This window comes from Symphalangus syndactylus, chromosome 19, assembly GCF_028878055.3.
Source record: "Symphalangus syndactylus isolate Jambi chromosome 19, NHGRI_mSymSyn1-v2.1_pri, whole genome shotgun sequence".
Taxonomy (NCBI): Eukaryota; Metazoa; Chordata; class Mammalia; order Primates; family Hylobatidae; genus Symphalangus; species Symphalangus syndactylus.
In genome coordinates, this window is record NC_072434.2 from 68,600,312 (window position 1) to 68,619,030 (window position 18,719).

The following is an 18,719-nucleotide window of genomic DNA, read 5'->3' on the forward strand; positions in this document are numbered from 1 at the left end:
ATACACTAAGTGCCTAATCAGGTTTTTATCTCTTCAGACAGAGTCTGGCTTTGTGCTACTTACATTCTAGGTGGAAATGAAAAAGCCAAGCTGGAGTAGAATTGGAGCTTATTTATTTGCAATTCCTTTCTCCTGCCATCAATTAGCAATTATTTTCCGACTCCCATTCTTCAACGTAAAATATACTCGCATGCTCGTGCGTGTGCACACATACACATATACACCCTAAACTCTAAAGCCCTAAATTCCAGAATATGAGAAATAAAGTGTGTCGTGCAGATAGGATCTCGACAATTGCACTATTTCCCTCCTGGTTTCTTATTACAATATTTTTTCATACATTAATTTATACTGAGATATTGGGCCTCCAGACAGCTCTTAGTCTTCCTGATTAGAATTGTATTTTTCCCAAGAAATTCTTTTAACAAAATTGGTTTAAAAATGACCACCATCAGCCCCGCTGGAATTTGCTATAAGGAGTCTTTGCTTGTATAAAAAAGTGATTCCAATTTGTTTCTGGCTAGACTTATCAAGACGCAAAGATCTTGCTTTAACATATCTGTGAGGCTGTTAAGTCTGTAGAGGCGTGGCTGCCAGGAAAACTGGCATATTAGTCAGGGACTGCAGCGTGAGCCCAGAGCCAGCCGTATTCCAGAGTTCAGAGACACCAGAACTGAAAATGGGCACGTGGTTTCCATCACCCCAGCTCATGCCCTGTGTGCTCCAAGTGTCTCAAGGCCTCCCAGGGAATAGTTGTCTTTGGCTCCCATATCCAGCCTCCTTCCCTGACTCAGTGACGCCCCTCACCCTCCTTGTGCCACCTCAAGTGCCTTATGCCCCCATGTTCTTGGCTCTTGTCCCTGGGGAAGCCCGTACTTGGAAAAGAGTCTAATGAACACATGTACACTGAGCCCTCAATGACAGGCAAAGGTTAACGTATCACACATCTCAATGTTAACAGCAGAGACTTAAGCCATAGGAATGAATCTCTAATTGTGGAATTCAGGCCTCAGTAAGGCCACTGGGAGAGGTATATAGAGGAGCAAGGACACTTCTCGATTAGGAATACTCCAGCAATAGGAAAGATGTGCTACAATGACTGGCCAAGATATTCAGCCCCAAAACATCAAGTGTATAATGAAGGACAAACCCAGCAGAGCAGTACCTGGTAGACGGCATAACCGATGCTAAGCATGCCCTGTCCTATCCGCTTCTGTCGCCTGCGATTTTTCTGCATCAGACCCAGCAGCACTGTACAGCAGGGTTCACCGATGCTCTCCTCCTGGTCCTCATCCACTTCATCCAAATGGATTTTGAACTGGGGATTGGTCCAGTAAGTGGCTGGAAGTCACCCAGGTGATGGTGGTTCCCCACATAGCGGGTGAGGAGATGAAGAAGAATAAAGTAAAAGGGAAGAAACTTGATCATCCTAATGAATGCACAGCTCTGTCCAAACTGTGCCTAGTAAGCAGGCCTCAGAAAGTGTTCTTTACAAGGTGGTCAGGCATTTCCTCCTACCTTCCTACACATCCACACACACAGACATATCGCATCGCATTTGGAAATATGTGCTTGTCCATTTGATCAACCAGGAGCCCAGAAGTGCTTGATTGGGAATATTCAGGATCCCACGATCTGAGAGCTACACTGGGCAGCACTGCCTCCAAGTCTTCCTAGGGAAAGACTTAACATCACCTTGTTCTCAGCACTTGACCTGTGAAGGCAAACCCACCTTCTGGAGGAAGGGAGATCTCCGGGTAAAAAGCATGTCCCCGGGACAGTAGAGGAGAAAGTCCCTGAAGAGATTAGCTACCAAAAAGGTCTCTCCCTGACACTATTAAGACAACTGCTCTTGCCATCTGATTGACACCTATTCTCCCTCTGAGAGGGCCCCAGCTGCAGAGCACAGCCTGCGGCACCCCTGAGAACTAATCTGCTGTCCATCACCCCAGGGGCCTCACAGGATGGCTTCAGTGTTGCAGCCCACTGACGAGACACACTTTCTTCAAGAGAAGGTTATTTAATAATGCATGAGGAATCACAATTGGCAATTAAGAAGCAGTCCTGCCACACCACGTATGGATATTGAAAAAGACTCCTTCATTTCAAAGATGGCTTTTTAAAAATCTCTCAGAATAGTAAGTACACAAGCCAAGGCATAGAGAGGTTAAAAGGATCATCCAAGGATATGCAGCAAGTCTATGACAGAGTCCAGTGGCAGAGCATAATTGCAGAAGACATGCCCGACAGGTGTCTCCACTCTAGGGCCTCAACAATTTCAAAAATGATGTGCCCTGGAGGAAAAAAGAAGTGGAAGGGCATGGGATTTTTCCTTACATCCTTTAAAGAAGAGTCTAACTTGGAAAATAACAAGGCATTCACAGGTGACCAAGAGCCATTGATTATCACTTTTCTTTACAGTAGGATTACTTATTCAATTCCACCTTCCCAGAATCCCCACTTCCAGTTTTTGGGGGTTTTTTGTTTGCTTTGTTTTGGTTTTTTATTGCGTTTTTTGTTTGTTTGTTTGTTTTAGGGCTCAAGTTTATGGATTTTAAAGCCAGATAACTGTGGATCCCATAGGAGACAGAAAAAAAAATCTGTAATCGCCTATACTTCCATCACTACCAAAGGGCAGTAACTATCCATGTCTTCCTGACAGCTAGTTGGCAGCATGGATGGGATTGTGACTTGGTGCATGCAGATACCTTGGGCACCCCCTACAGTTCTGAGTTCCCAAAATGATCCATGCAAATTTCCTCCACGTTTTCTAAGAGCTTGCTAATGGTGAGCATATTTTAATTTCTCCCAAATGCAACATTACTGCAATCCATACATTTTTTGTTTACTCCTTAACAGTACTGGAGGAAGAGAATGGGCCATAAAAATAATACTCCCATTTATATAATGCTACACAGTTTACAAAATGCTTCCCTACACACTCTGTGTTCCAAGGCTCGCAGTGACCCAGTAAGGTTGGAAGGTCGAACCCCATCTGGAGGACTAGGAAACTGAAGCTCAGAAGAGGGAAATGCCCTTCCCAGGGTCTAAATCAAGCAACAATGGCAGGATATGGACCCCTTTCCTTCCTCTCTGTTCAGCACTCTGGTCATAGCTGCCTGAACTGGGAGCTTTGGGTTGGATGGGCGATGAAAGAAGAGAGAACTTGTCAAGACCCAGCACTGCACCCAGGTGGGGTTTTATTCTAATGCTGCTTCCCTAGCACTGAACACAGCCCTGCAGTGAGCTCTGTCATGAGAAGAAAGTGACTGGCCCTGCCCCATGCGCTTACAGTCTAAGTCAATCAACAGATCAACAGCAAACCAGGCAGGGAGCGTGGGGAGCAGGAGGTGAAAAGTAGAGAGAGCAGGATTTGCTTTTCTTCATTTCTCCTTAGAGATGTGGGGCTGTTTTCCTGAGTTTCTTCATCAGGTGCTGCCTCAGCTGATTCAACCTAGGAGGAGCCTACACAGGGACACATTAGTGATCTTCTGTGAGCCAGGAAGGCTTCCCACCTTTCACCAGGTGAGGACCCAGGGTTAGTGCGGAGGCCATGCTTGGCACCATACTATCTCCACCAGGGACTGAGTCGCCATGACATGCATGCCCTGTGTGTGGCCATCACGGCCCACACTGTCTTTGCCCCTCCACCTCCAACTCAGGCACAAACACACAGTGAAACAGCAGCTGTAATGGATGCAGTCTATTGAAATAGCAGATGTTGTACCCGTGTTCTCCTAGCGCACCATCAGCCACTCTGTCCCAGAGGTCAGCGAGATGACTGTTAGCCAGCTGGGTTGCGGGAGGGGAGTGGGGAGGAAGGGGCAAAAGCCCAAGGGAAGAACAGGAGGCCTTAGCATAAGGTGCCAAGAGCAGGGTTAGTGTGGAAAGCACGTCCTTTGGGGGCAGGGCGGGTGGGTGAAGCAGGGATGGTTTGAACACACGGTTCAGGCTGCAGCTGAGTGGCTGCAGAGCCACTGCCCACCCTCACAACCCTGGCCTCCAAGCCCTAGGGAGAAGCAGGGCCTCCAGAGGGTGCCCAGAAGTCAAAGTCCAAAGGCCTTATCCAAAGATTAACATATAGGGCTGGGCACGGTGGCTCACAACTGTAATCCCAGAACTTTGGGAGGCCGAGGTGGGTGGATCACTTGAGCCTAGGAGTTCGAGACCAGCTGGGCAACATGGTGAGACCCTGTCTCTACAAAAAAATTTTTTTAAAATTAGCCAGGCATGGTGGTGCATGCCTGTGGTCCCAGCTACTAAGAAGGCTGAGGTGAGAGGATCACTTGAGCCCAGGAGGCGGAGGTTGTGATGAGCAGAGATCGTGCCACTACACTCCAACCTGGGCAACAAAGCAAGGCCCTGCCTCAAAAAAGCACACAAAATAACAACAAAAAATTACATAAAGTGACCCAGCTCAGGGAGGATAAGCTGGAGGAGGTTGGGCCGAGGCAGCCCTTCACCTTACCTGGGTAGTTCTGGCAGCCCCCAGCTGTGGAGCCCCGGGTCCAGCGGCCGTTGAACAGGACCAGGTTCCATTTGTGCAGCTCCTCGCTACTCAGAGAGTCCGGGGACAGGTTGCAGATCTCCAACCGAGAGAACTGCCTCATGAAATCCGAAAGTGACATCCTGGGGCAGAGGCACCAGAGGGCTCTCAGTGAAGAGGGCTGGGTTGTGATTAAAGGCACACATACCGGGCACGGGAAGGAGCCGTGGCACAGGCCCTAGAGGCCGTGGGCTAGCTTGATCTTTGCTACAGCACACTGATACAAACACGCAGAGACAACAGTCCACATTCTTCACTAGCGCTAGCTTCTTGGCTCTTATAGGGCCCCCCCCCCCGCCCGCCACATATCTTAACAACCAAGCAAAGGATCTGAACTGTAAACTGCAAAAGACCACAGGAGGTCATCTCAGCAAAGCCTTTGCCTCTAGATTGGGTTAAGTCTGAGCTCACAAGAGGTTTCTTTTTGTTTAATTCTGAGTGATGTCCAGCTAAGCCGTACCATATTCAAGGAGTATCCTTATTATCTTCCTTAGCTCACTAGCAAAGGAAGTTCTCCCATATTGATGGTAGGTAAATCTTAGCTTAAAGAGATAGAAGCAGTGCTCTCAGTTCATTGGAAAGATAATAGAACTGAGAAAGACAGGCTGATAGCTAGGCCAGGTTGAGGGCCCAGATATCATGGTTTCAGTGCTTTAGACATGCTGGTATAGAGGTGGAATTATACCAGGACAAAAGGAGGAGAAGAATGAATTCACCATGGTCAGGAACCATGTCACCTTCCTAGAAGGCCCAGACACCTCGAGTTCACATCAGAACTGAAAATGGACCCATCACCAGTGGGACAGCGCTTCAGCAGAAAACTCTCTCACCAGAATTCTCCATCCTCAACTTTCTTGTCCAGTTCTTCCTTCCGCTGGGGGTCTATGTGATTCCACTCTGGTGCACTGAGGGGAAAACAAGCAGAGGTGCTCGCTCCTGAGAGGTTCTACACACAGGGCAAGCGGTTTACTGCAGCTAAGCTTCCCCCTAAGAGCCAGAAACAAAATACCAAAAGCACTGCAGGCAGAAAGGCAGAATGGACAGTGTGGGGCGAGCACACTGTCTGGGGAAGGGACACAGACCCAGGACACGGACTCCAAGGGCACTAGCAGGGTGGCCTTGGACATGCGACAGGAACATTATGGCTCAAACATTATGCTCTAATTTTTACTCTGTAGGGCAAATTTGACATTTCTAATTAAGACTCCCAGGCCCCTGTTCGCAGGAATGGGAAGGCCCAGGAGAGGATGTGGATGATTTCTTGTCACTAGAAAGGCAGGCACTCCAGTACCCATTAGTCACTTTTCACTCTGGCTTATCCAGCAGTCTGGGGTGAATATGCTGACAGAGTCTAACCAGCTCTGGGGACATGGACATGGTTCAGTTCCTCATACCTGCGAGAATGATCATCCAGGCCAGTTTTATGGCAATTTCCCAGAAGTAACGTCACCCTGTGAGACCTCCTGCTGGTGGCCTTTCAAGGGCAATATCTATGCGCTTTGTTTGAATGCCATCTCCAGCTTCCTGACCTTTACAAAGTTAGGTTTTCCTGAAATATGTGTGTGACATCTAAGTAACAGAGCAGTATCAAGATCCATCTTTAAAAAAAAAAAAAAAAAAAAAAAAATCCCTGCCTGAATACCTTCAGCAAAACCTAAGCACCTTCTCTCCCCAGCATAAGAGCTGGGGCACACTCCAGCCCAGCCTCTCCCTCCAAGCTAGGCTTTAAGACCCCGGGGGTCAGCACAACAGTTCCCAGGGCCTCTTCAATTCATTGAAACATTAATTTGATTAAAACCAAATCTCAGAATGTGCTTGTTACAAACAAAGATTAGGGCAGGAGTTGGAAAATTCTAGATCTGACCTACTGCTCCAATTTTTTTTTTTTTTTAAGTAAAATCTCACTAATCCCTGGGCTGAGCTTAGGGATGTTGCCTTAGAGATTCGGCACCCTCCTTCTCCAACAGCTGATATATATAACTATCCCAGGTTGCATCTCCAGCTGGTAGGGCCTCTAGGACTTGACAGTCACCACCTCCCACCTGCCAGGGAGCGCGTGCTCAGGGAAAGGTGAGAAAGTCAAACAAGCCGTTTGGACAGCTCGGTAGTGGCTTTTGGTAAGAATGGCCCAAATTCAGGGTTTCAATTTCACGGGGCCCTGTCATCCTTTTAGGGAAGTTGGCAGAACTGAGGTTTTGGGTTTTGCTCAATCTTAGGCAGTAGAATGAAAAATCCTTCCTACAGGAGGCTCATGCGTGGCCCAGAGACACGTGTTTCTTCGTGACACAACCCTGAAGGGAGTTACTGCCGCTCTGCACAGTCATGAGCAGTCATGATGCTGTGATTAAATGTGGCGATGTCCCCTTCGAAAGCCCTGGTGGCATCACAGAGTACCGACAGCACTTGAGGATTAAGGATGTATTGGAAGGGAGCATTATTGTGACCATTTTCATTTCTGGTGGTTCTTTGTCCATGAGACTGACTAATTATTTTTTTTGTTGTTTAATGGAGTCTCGCTCTGTTGCCCAAGCTGGAATGCAATGGCCCAATCTCGGCTCACTGCAACCTCCACCTCCTGGGTTCAAGCGATTTCCAGCTAATTTTTGTACTTTTAGTAGAGACGGGGTTTCACCATGTTGGTCAGGCTGGTCTCGAACTCCTGAACTCAAGTGATCCACCCGCCTAGGCCTCCCAAAGTGTTAGGATTGCAGGCGTGAGCCACTGTACCCAGCTGAGACTGGCTAATTCTAATTCCTCCCCCACACTAACCTGCCTCCCCCAGGCCAGCTGTGCTCACTGGACAGAAACTACCCCATGCTTTCCACCCTCCTGCATCATGGGGACATGGATTCCAGGGCACAGCTGTCCTGGGACATCACCACCTCTGACCGACTTTCCCTCATCAGCAGAGAGGCCTGCCCAAGAGGAGTCTCTCCAGTCAGTGATCAAACGTGCCCAGGGCAGGAGCGAGTGCCGCTGCCTCGTTCATCACTGCTGCCGGGGCCCAGGGCTCCTAGGGTCAAATTTCATTTTCTCAGCATCCTTGTTTCTTCTTGATGCTGAGGGGTTTGGCCTTTGTCAGAGTGTCCAGTGTTTGTGGAGTGGAAAGAAACAGACTGTGAGTGATCGATTTGACCTTTGGACCAGCACGGCGTGTCAGGTAAAAAACACAAAAACCTTTCAGCGCAAAGCAAAATTCCACAGAGCCGCCAAACTTTCAAATGCCAAAGCAGAAAGCCAGAATCGAAGACTACGGCCCAGTGGTTTTTATTTTGCTTTTCCCAGCCTGGATCCATTTAATACTCTTTTCTGAACACACTGTGTGATCTGCAGACAGGATGTGCTGCTGAACTCACTGTGACATCGATCTCGTTATTGTGTGTTTTACACGACACCCTTCCGCAGAGGGAGAGATGATTGGAGAAGTGGGGGAAAGAAACCTACTCATCGCTCCAGGCTCCCGACCACTCCACTTCACCCCATGGATTCCTGAGTCTGATCAGCTTCTCTGGATGGCCCTGGAAATCGACCTGCAAATTCCACACACAGAAAAGTGACTGAATTACTATGCTCCTGTTGCCTTGCAGGCACGTCTGCACCTGAGAGGATCTGCATGAAATTTTTCAGATGTCCCTAAAGGACCACACTTTTATTTTCCTTTAATGCATCTTTTCAGGCTTGGGCCAAGTATTTTCATAATTTGTTTGAATAAATGAAGTATTTTTCATAATTTGTTTGAATAAATGAAGAGTGAGTCTAGCCCAAAAACAAGCTTATGTCTGCTTTAACTCAGATTTAGATTTTATAGTTGACGAAGATTGACTGAGCTCTTAATACATGAGACCTAATGATAATAAACACCCTCCAAACAAACACCAAAGCACAGCAGTTAACATTTATTGAGCAGGTACTATAGACGAGGTGTTGTGCTAAGCATTTTAGATGCTTTATTGCCTCATTTAACACTCACGACAATCCTGAGAAGATAAAGAATTATCTTCATTTCATAGCTCAAAAATCTGAGACTTAAAGAAGTTACGTTATCCAAGATTATCTAGTTAGTAACTGGTGAACGCAGGCCGGGAACCCAGGCAGGCTGTCTCCAAAGCCCATATATATATATATATATATATTTTTTTTTTTTTTTTTTTTTTTTTGAGACGGAGTCTCGCTCTGTCACCCAGGCTGAAGTGCAGTGGTGCGATCTCGGCTCACTGCAAGCTCCGCCTCCCGGGTTCACGCCATTCTCCTGCCTCAGCCTCTCCGAGTAGCTGGGACTACAGGTGCCCGCCACCACACCCGGATAATTTTTCGTATTTTTAGTAGAGACGGGGTTTCACCGTGGTCTCGATCTCCTGACCTCGTGATCCGCCCGCCTCAGCTTCCCAAAGTGCTGGGATTACAAGCGTGAGCCACCGCGCCCGGCCTGCTTTCCCCTATTTATTGAACACTCAAGCATAAACACCTTGGGACCCTGCACACACACTGGCATTCACATATGTACATGCCAACTGCATAGGCTGTTAGGTCCTCGTTGTCTTCATTTCCTGTGTATCCCCCAACTCGCTTAGCCCAGTGTTTGCATGTATATGTTCAATTCCCATTTATGAGATTAACTTCATTAAAGAGCATATTTGGGCCAGGCGCGGTGGCTCACGCCTGTGATCCCAGCATTTTGGGAGGCCGAGTTGGGCAGATCATGAGGTCAGGAGATCGAGACCATCCTAGCCAACATGGTGAAACCCCATCTCTACTAAAAATTCAAAAAAAATAATTAGCCGGGCGTGGTGGCACATGCCTGTAATCCCAGCTACTCGGGAGGCTGAGGCAGGAGAATCACTTGAACCAAGGAGTCGGAGGTTGCAGTGAGCCGAGATCGTGCCACTGCACTCCAGCCTGGCGATAGAGCAATACTCCTTCTAAAAAAAAAAAAAAAGAAAAGAAAAAAGAAAAGCATATTTATGAAACACAAACACATGTAGAGAACATCTATTTCATTTAATTCTATTTATTTATTTATTTTTGAGACAGGGCCTCTCTCTGCCACCCAGGCAGGAGTGAAGTGGTGTGATCACTGCAGGCTCAACCGCCCGCCCGGGCTCAAGTGATCCTCCCACCTCAGCCTCCCGAGTAGTTGGAACTACAGGCACACCCTAACACGCCTGGCCTATTTCACTTAAATAAATAACAAGAGGTGGGACATTCATTGCATTTCCCTTTCTGCCTTGGCCATTGGGAAGCCCAAAGCAAAATTAATTTCTCAATTATAGCACTGTCTTCAGCCTGGATTGATGTGTTTTACTGTAGTTGTGTGGTTTTATCATGTCTGTTCTTTTAATGGTAAACCACCAGCTGGGCATGGTGGCTCACACCTGTAATTTCAGCACTTCGAGAGGCCGAGGCAGGAGCATGGCTTGAACCCAGGAATTCAAGACCAGCCTGGGCAATATAGAGACACTCTGTCTCTATGAAAATTTTTAAAAATTAATAATTAGCCAGGCGTGATGGCACTTGCCTGTAGTGCCAGCTACTTGGGAGGCTGAAGCAGGAGGGTCACTTGAGCCCAGGAGGTCGAGGCTACAGTGAGCCAAGATCATGCAACTGCAGTCCCGCCTGGGCAATGGAGCAAGACCTTGTCTCTAAATAAATACATAAATAAATAAATAAAATCATTGTAAGCCACCTTAAATCCTTCTAGAAAGAAGACACAATGTAGGAAATAAAAATAATGAATAGTATAGCCCAAGTTTTTTCCTCAGGTTGAGACTGAGGAGTACTTGCATGCCTTTCCATGACTCTACCCCACCCTAAAAGCTAGGACTACTGCCCCTTTTCCCTTTTTGGGATTTTGTGAGTTCCCACTGTTTTGCCCACACAACCATATTTTTTGGAAGGTCTGTAGAATCCAACTGACAATCTCTACAGCTTTCCTGGCCGCATCTAAGAAGAGCGCTTGCATTTAGTTAGAACCTATTGAGCAAAAGCTCAGAGAGGTTACATTGTCCATCTTCAAGTGAGTAAGAGTCAGAAGAATCCTTCTTTTATTGTTGTTGTTTTAGAAAAAAAAAAATTTAATTTTTTTGTAGCGATGAGGTCTTACTATGTTGCCCAGGAATGGTCCTGAACTCCTGGCCTCAAGTAATCTTCCCGCTTCGGCCTCCCAAAGTGCTGGGATTACAGGTGTGAGCCACTGCACCTGGCCAGAAGAGCTGTTCTAAAGAGCAAGAGCTAGTGCTCATCTGTGGTGTCAGGTGTTCTGTGCAGGCGAGTGCACCCCAACATGGCAGTGAAGCTCAAAAGCCAATTCCGAACCTTCTAGTAGTAATCACCTCTTTCCTCCTGTCGGGACAGCTTGGATTCATGGAAATATTATCACATGTTACCTTCCCCCCACACACACAATTTTACCTCTTCAACTCCAGTGACAGAGTACGCATGACTCTTAACCAGCTTCTGGCTGGTGATGGCTTCGGCTTCGGCTGCACTGGAGACCTGGGTAGAGGAGAAAGTCCACTCAGAGTGGCTGACCCTGACCTCTCAGGGGCCAGCCTTAGAATGCTTTCCAAGGACACACTACACAGCCACTGGGGGCTTCAGTGTGGGACTGGGGTGCAGCGTGGCAATGAATCTCAGGTAAATAAAGTCATCTCCATCCAGACTTCCTCTTTAATTAGGCCTGCAGTTCCAGGCCAGTGCAGGCGCCTGCCAAGCCTGGAAGACAATTTACCAGCCTTCAAAATGCCACCAAGAAACTGGGAAGTCATTTATTCTCTGAGAGTGACCCCCAGCTGCCTGAAGAAGGCTAATTCTCCATGCTGATGGCTCTGGACAGGTCCCAGTCCTCCAAGGTTCTCCCTGAGTGGACTCCTCATTACCCTTCCTATTTCCTCAGCACCCCCTCTCTCATGCCCCGCACCACCCCTTCACCAAAAACCACATCTCCTGCTGGGGTTTGCAGAGAGAGGAAAAAGGGAGGATCTTCTCACTTTGTCAATCACATTTCTAAAATCACCAGGTAAGGACAAGAGAGGAAGACAGGGCAGCCAGAGGGCAGCTGGTCACAGGAGCCCGAGGTGGTGACAGGACCTCAGGGCTGGGGGCCTCCAGCCTCTGGTTTCCACAGCCACCTTGGAAATCCACACAGCTCAGCCTCCCGTCCAGCCACAACCTCTGGTTTCAGAACTTCTCTTTCCTTCAGGGAGCTCAAGATCCATCAGGTATCATCAGTCATCACATTTGTTTTCCAAAACCTCAAGATTATTTAGCAAAAAGCAGGTAGCAAATGGGGGGCCTAGGATCCAGGGATCCTAGGCTATGTTCTTAGGGCCATTCCAGCAGTACTGAAGGGGCTCTAACAACGAGAGGGAAACTGGGGCTCCTGCAATGCAACTAACCCCGGTTCCTACCCACTAATTAGGTCTTCACCAGCCCCTCATGTGCAGGCCTGCGTGTTACCAGACTTGCCCACTAAGCCTCAGACTCTGCTCTGACCCAAAGCCTTCCTAGGCCTCTCTCTCACTGTCTCATCCCTTCCCTACCACACAAGGGGTAGCAGTGGGGGGAGGTGGGGCAGTAGAGAAGCCATATGCCTCACATCAATGGAGCAGCCTAGCAGAGACCCCGCACGGAGGGCCTTCCGGATGATCTGATATAGATTGGCTGGTGGTTTCTTCAGGTCATAAAACTCAGAGATGCCACCTGTGAAATCCTCAAACCCCTCCACCGTGGAACCTCCAGCGAGAGCCTCATAACAACCATTGAGCCTATTGGAAAAGAAAGAACACATGCTCCATTAGCACCCCCAGCAAGGAGACCCGGGGATTGGGGACCGGGACAGTGCTAGGACATACTGTGGCCTGGAAGATAAAGAAGGGCTGTTTGCCAGTTTTGCCTATGGGCCAGGAAGCTGCTTAGGCCACTGTTTTGTGTGCCCAGGTCAGCACTTCACTAGGAACTGACCTCAGCCAACCTCTCTCCAGCCACCACCTCCTTTACAAAGCCAAGGGCAACCCCTCCAGAGCTGGCCCCAGCTGCTTGGGTTTCTGGGGCTGGAGGCACAGATGGGAAGGAGGAGAACTTTCCCTCAAGGCTGAGACGCATCTGCTGAGGCTTGCTGGGAAATAGGACTGGAAAGGAACTGGGGTTGCAGAAAAGGGTATCAGTAAACAAAAGTAATTAAAAGAACCCCAAAGAAGGTTCTGAACATCAAACGCTGGTGAGAAGAACTCCTGAGGAAAGAGCAGACACTTTGTTGAGTTTGGTATCTAGTGCATTTGTTTTAGTATTCTTCATCATTCTTTTAAACATTTACGTTGCCCCAGGAACCTACCTTGGGATTTGAAAGAGGAAAAGCTCAGGCCCAGAGGGGCAGGGAAGCTGGCCCCACCACATACACATTCACCCGAGGCAGAGCTGAGATGCTAAACTCCCCGCCCAGACTTCTGTTTCTCTTAGTTACTGAAAAATGCTCTCTCTCCAGCTCATGGGGGTCTGGATGCTGGGAAAGACTTGGCCGTGACGCCCTGAGTTTGGGGTGGGGTGGCAGACATGGGAGGGACAGCTTTCAGGGAGGCTCTGGCATCTCCCAGCTCCTGGCTTTTCCCACTTACTTGGCATAGGCTTTCTCCAGCAGGGCACTCCAGAATTCATTGCCTTGTTCCGAGTGTAGGAAGAGCAGCTGTCCGTTCTTGGTCGGCAGCCTGTCATCAATGACCACCTCCACCCACTCTCCGTACTGCCAGAACTGGGGAGGGAGGACACAGCGGCAGCTCACATGAATAAGCAGATGTGTAAAGGGAGTCCCTCCAGGGGACCTCACGTGGGGACTCTGTGCCATCAGTGCTCGAGTCTTGGCTCCGTAGGAGCAGGACATGTGTCTGCCTTATCTGTGCACACAGGAGATGCCAGATGAACCCGGGAACATCTAGTCCAGGGTCTGCGTTTGTGCATCAGAGAACTTGCCCAGCGCCACCCAGTGGCAGCAGGAAGTGATTCAGACCCACACCTGACCCTCAGTCCACAGTGCTTTCTGCAAGGCCACGTGGCCTGTGGGAGCTGGGAAGAGGACGGATGTTTGGATATCTGGATGGATGCATTAAAGCAGAGGTTCTCAGACTGAAGTGTGCATCACAGTCACCTAGAGGGATTGTTAAGACATAGGTCACTGTGCCCCAAACCCAGAATTTCTGACGCAGTGGATCTGCGGTGAGCCCTAAGAGTACGGAAAGAAGCGACAAAGGGCCGGAGCAGAGCACAGTACCTGAAAGTGAAAGATTCCCGCATAGTTCTCCTGGAAGTCCTGGTCCCTGGGGACCACCCGGTAAAGCAGCTCTTCATTCAGGGTCAGGGAGGCAATGGCAGCCAGAAGCCAGCAGTCACCTGCGCAGTGTCACGGGGGACACAGATTGGTCAGGCCCAGCCTGCAGGGGCCCTGCTTTCTCTGACCCTGTCCCATTCAACCCAGAGTCCCTATCGCCACATTCCCTTCTAAGTCAGGTAGACAGACTCTCCTCCTCCAGTGCTGGAAATGCACCCCCAGCCATCAGCTTCCCCTCCCTCCTTGGGATTTCTTTACTCCGGAGTGGATCCTCTGCTCCTCCCTGTGGCTGCCCCCTCCCCCACATGCTGATCATTTCCCCACTCCTACACACTCAGCCAGTGGAGTGGAGTGGAGTGGAGTGGAGTGGAGTGGAAAAGAAAAGAAAAGAGGGGAGGGGAGGGGAGGGGAGAGGAGAGGAGAGGGAAAAGAAAAGAAAAAAAGAAAAGAAAAGAAAAGAAAATTGGTGCCTTTGGTCCCCTATTAGCAGCTCTGATTAAGTTGCTTGAGGGAAACATTGAAGCTGTTAATCCAATCTATGATGTGTACATGTAAGAGGGTGTGTGTGTCTGTGTGTGTGTGTGTGTGTGTGTATGTTCCTTGCCCCTCCTGACCTTGGATAATGGAGAGCTGGCTCTGCGTGGTCTGTTTACAGTATTGCCTTTTCTTGTTTCAGAGTTCACCAGGAGAGCCTTGATGCCTCATTGCTAAAGCTCCCTTGAGATACTGCTAGCATTAAATCATCATAATTTGAGGCAGAAGAAATAAAAGTAAGAGAGGTTACAAATCCTGGGTTTTGGTGTTGGTCACATTGGAGACTCAAGGAAATGCAGAAGAAAACAGAAAACCCCTTTCTGTGCAAGTTGGGACCCACCACACTGATGCCACTGAGTGGCGCTTCCCTGGGAGGCATCGTTGTCCCTTGCAGTGTCAACTTCAAAAGCAGCAGCACGGGCCCCAGGCACCACTGCCTACCTTAGCATCCTATGGCGAATCTATCATCCTGGAAGTGATGTAACTTTGCTCACCTCTACTTATTTTCTTATTCCACACCAGCTGCTGAGGTCTCAGTGTCCTCAAGGGTGCTTTTCATCATGTGAAAGGCTATTGCATCTTTCTGGCCCAGTACTGCTTCTTTCCACCTTCACTGTAGATCCCTAGCTCTAGGAGTCTAAGATTTGGTGAACAAGTCCCTGTTTCTCCTATTCATTCCATTCAAACAGCTCCAAAATCCTGCCTGTGCATCTTAGCCTTTATCTTTTCCATATAAACGATCTGAATCTTTTCAATGTGTGTTCAGATGGAAGGCCCTTCAACCTTTTAGAGACCATCTGTCTCACTCTAAGTTTTCTTTTAACACTGTGGCCAGAGCTATATACATATTCTAGGTGTGAACACGTTATGGTTTTCTCAGAAAACCTGTTGCCTGAGCAAGCAGTAAGCCAGGAACCCACATCTGAGGAGCCATCATCTCCATCATCACTCAGAATTGCTCCATCACCAGGTCATCCTAGAAAGCCCTGGCCTCTGTCTGCCTGGATCTTTCCCAACAAAGTCGTTCATGATCTGAACCCAAATTAATTAATTCCTCTCTCTCTCTCTCTCTCCCTCTCTGTCTGTCTCTCTCTCTCTCTCACTCGCTCACTTTTGCTGTGTCTCTCTCACTCGCTTGCTCTCTCTCTCTCTCTGTCTCACACATACACATACTCATTTGTTTCTTTTTCTTTCAAGAGACAGGGTCTTGCTCTGTTGCCCAGGCTGGAGTACAGTAGCACCATCATGGCTCGCTGCAGCCCCAACCTCCTAGTCTCAAGCAATTCTCCCACCTCAGCCTCCTGAGTCACTGGAACTACAGGTGCATGCCATCATGCCTGGTTAATTTTTTTTTAATTTTTTCATAGAGACAGGATCCTACTATGTTGCCCACACTGGTCTTGAATTCCTAGACTCAAGTGATCCTCCCATCTTAGCCTCCCAAAGTGCTGGGATTACAGGTGTAAGCCACCATGCCTGGCCATATTACTTTCTGAAGAGCTTTTCTGATCCAGGAGGCAACGTGCTTCCTGCCTCACTCTCTCACCAGGCTCTCCTTCACAGACAAACACTATCTTCCTAACGGTAACAGGGCTCCTAGGTGAGACTAGACCTGGTAGTCGAGGGAAACAGAGTTGATGTGGATGGGCTGGCATGAGTTATGTTGCTTCTCACCAAAGAAGCCTCAACCAGGGCAGTATCTCATTAAAAGGCAACTTCCAAAGATTGAGCAAAATAACACAGTGTCCTCCTCCCGCCAGCTCCTCTCAGCCCATTTTTCTTCTCTGAACACCTGTGATCATGTCACTCCCCTGCTCGAAATCTTGCGACTGTCCTCCATGGCTCACCAATGAAATACAACCTAACAGGGCATCAACACCGTTCACAAAATGACTCCAACCTACTTCTCCAGTCTTTTTCCTATTACACTCCCCGCTATGAATCTAATCTCCCAATCAAACTTGGATATGTACAAAACATACCCTGGTCTTTTTCACTGATGTGATCTTCCTTGTTTGTTCCCTCTGCTTGCAAACTTCTTGCTGAATCTTACCCCTTCTCCATGAAGCTTTCTCTGATACCTCCTACCCTCCAGCCAGAAGTCACCTCTTTTTTGGTATGTGTCCTAAAGACCTTATTTACGCTTCTCTTGCAGAGTTACCACAAGCTGCCTCAGATCACGATTCGCACCCAGACTGGCCTCAAAACTCCAATCATGCATCAACTCCTTGGCAGAGCTTTCCTTACCCCTACCCCTGGCCTGTCTTACCAGCGCCAAGCCCTTCCTCCTCACACCTCCCCAGCAAGTTCTAAGGCCACTTGATTACATCTGTTTTTCTCTCTCCCCCATCCCTCTCTGACCTCTTCTTGCAAAGCAGCAATGTGGATTCACTCATCTCAGCATCCCCAGCAGGTGGCTGACACATAGAAGCAGTTCAATGGATGTTTGATGAATAAAAACAAATAAGCAGATGACCACATGAATCAATGAATCATATTTTGTTCTGCAAATCTCCAACAGCATCTTACATATATTTGCACCTCAACCTCCCAAGTCTGTGGGGAAGTGGCATTCAACAAGAATCTGCATCAAACCTGACAGATTTCACTTTCACCAGCATCAGGCAGAGGGAGATAAACAAGGTAAGGCAAGCACAGAAGCCCAGTCCTCTGGGGAGTGAAGGGGGCGACTGCTCTGCGACACCTCTAAAGCAAGTGGCTTCTCAAAGAGATCGGAGCAGCCACATAGCCCTCATTACTGGGCGTGGTCCTGGTTCCCTTCTGATGTGAAGGTTCTGGCTCCCAGTCTAAGCTTCTTCCGACAGCCCACCCAGAGCACTTCCTAGATATTACAATTCAAGTCACAGCAACAAAATGTCCCTCCATTGCTGACATCAAACAAGGCGGCCCAGCTGGAGGAGAGTTTAATTTTCTCTTCATCTACCTCACTCCTGACATTTCACAGGGTCTACCCGGCTCTTGCAAGCAAGCACAGAGGCTCGAAGGGATGCCGTGGGTTTGTAGGCTTTTGGATCCTTGCCAGCTACTGCATGAAGTGTGAATGGGTCGTCATGACGAGAATGCGTTTTCAAAGGAATATATCCAAATGTGCTTCCCTTCAGAGTCCTCTGGAAGATGGACATTTACTCTGTTATTCACATTTCAGAAACTTGTTTGGGGACCTGCCAGCAGAAAAACAGCTTTGATCTTGGAGCATAGGTTTTGTTTTGTTTGTTTTGTTTTGTTTGGTTTGGTTTGGTTTTGAGACAAGGTCTCGCTCTGTTGCCCAGATGAGTGCAGTAGTGCAACCATGGCTCACTGCAGCCTTGACCTCCTGGGCTCCAGCAGTCCTCCCACCTCGGCCCCCCAAATTGCTGGGACTACAGTCATGTGCCACCATGCCTAGCTATTTTTTTAAAATACAGAGATGGGGTCTCACTATGTTGCCCATGCTGTTCCTGAACTCTTGGCCTCAAGCAGTCCTCCCACCTTGGCCTCTCTAAGTGCTGGGATTACAAGCACGAGCTACCACACCTGACTAATTTTCAATTTTTTAATTTTCAAAAGCAGTCAGGAGGCTTTGACATACTAGTTAGGTAGTGAATAAGGCAGACAAAAACACTGGGAAATACCTTGATAGACAAGTCCCTCCATCCGGCCACCTTCCAGCAAGGGCTGCTCAGGAGTTAGTGCTCACTCATGTGCTTTAAGCAGAGGTGCACTCCATGGGAATTTAGGGAAGGTTTCCATGTCCTGATGAAGTGGGGCAGGCTTGGCTGGCAGAGTCTTTTTTGCCCATTGCCCTTCCTCCTTCTTCCCATCTGGAAAGTCCACACTGCGCTTGGAGGTGCAGAACCAGCTTGCAATCCCAAGGCAGCAGGTGCAAGATGAAGGTCAGCAAAGGAGAGTGCAGAGCAGAGCACAGTGTGTATCTAGCTCTCCAAGGGCATTACTAAAGTTACACTAGCCCGGGGCTATCTACCTCTAGTTTTCTTATTATAAAAGAAGAACTTGCCCCCTATTTATGCTTCTTGTAGCCAAAGGTTTTTCTAACTGATATTAGAAGCATGACTACAGAGTGATTTGGTATGCCCCATAAATTGGCTCTGAAAAAAGAATTTCACAAAAGGAATTCCAAAATGAAGTTGGGAATAGCCTTTCAAATACACACATTGTCCCATGCACTGGGTTGAATCTATTCTAGGGAGACTGGAAGACCTGGATGGGAATGCCTGTGTCTGGTCCTGAAAAGGAGACTATAACAAATGCTCTCTTAAAAAAAAAAAAAAGGTATTTGAGAGGCCGAGGCAGGCGGATCACTTG

General features: G+C 48.3%; 1 protein-coding gene across 1 annotated transcript in view; it reads right to left on the minus strand.

Moving 5' to 3' along the window:
* Positions 1 to 18,719, minus strand: part of CAPN8 (calpain 8) — a 71,639-nt gene that overhangs the window by 24,023 nt on the left and 28,897 nt on the right. The window contains exons 3-10 of the mRNA XM_055234076.2: positions 13,806 to 13,924; positions 13,156 to 13,289; positions 12,141 to 12,309; positions 10,955 to 11,038; positions 7,991 to 8,076; positions 5,377 to 5,451; positions 4,469 to 4,629; positions 1,166 to 1,341 (exon numbers count right to left, since the gene is read on the minus strand). Coding sequence (XP_055090051.1) covers positions 1,166 to 1,341; positions 4,469 to 4,629; positions 5,377 to 5,451; positions 7,991 to 8,076; positions 10,955 to 11,038; positions 12,141 to 12,309; positions 13,156 to 13,289; positions 13,806 to 13,924 — 1,004 coding nt within the window. The remainder of the gene's footprint in view (positions 1 to 1,165; positions 1,342 to 4,468; positions 4,630 to 5,376; positions 5,452 to 7,990; positions 8,077 to 10,954; positions 11,039 to 12,140; positions 12,310 to 13,155; positions 13,290 to 13,805; positions 13,925 to 18,719) is intronic.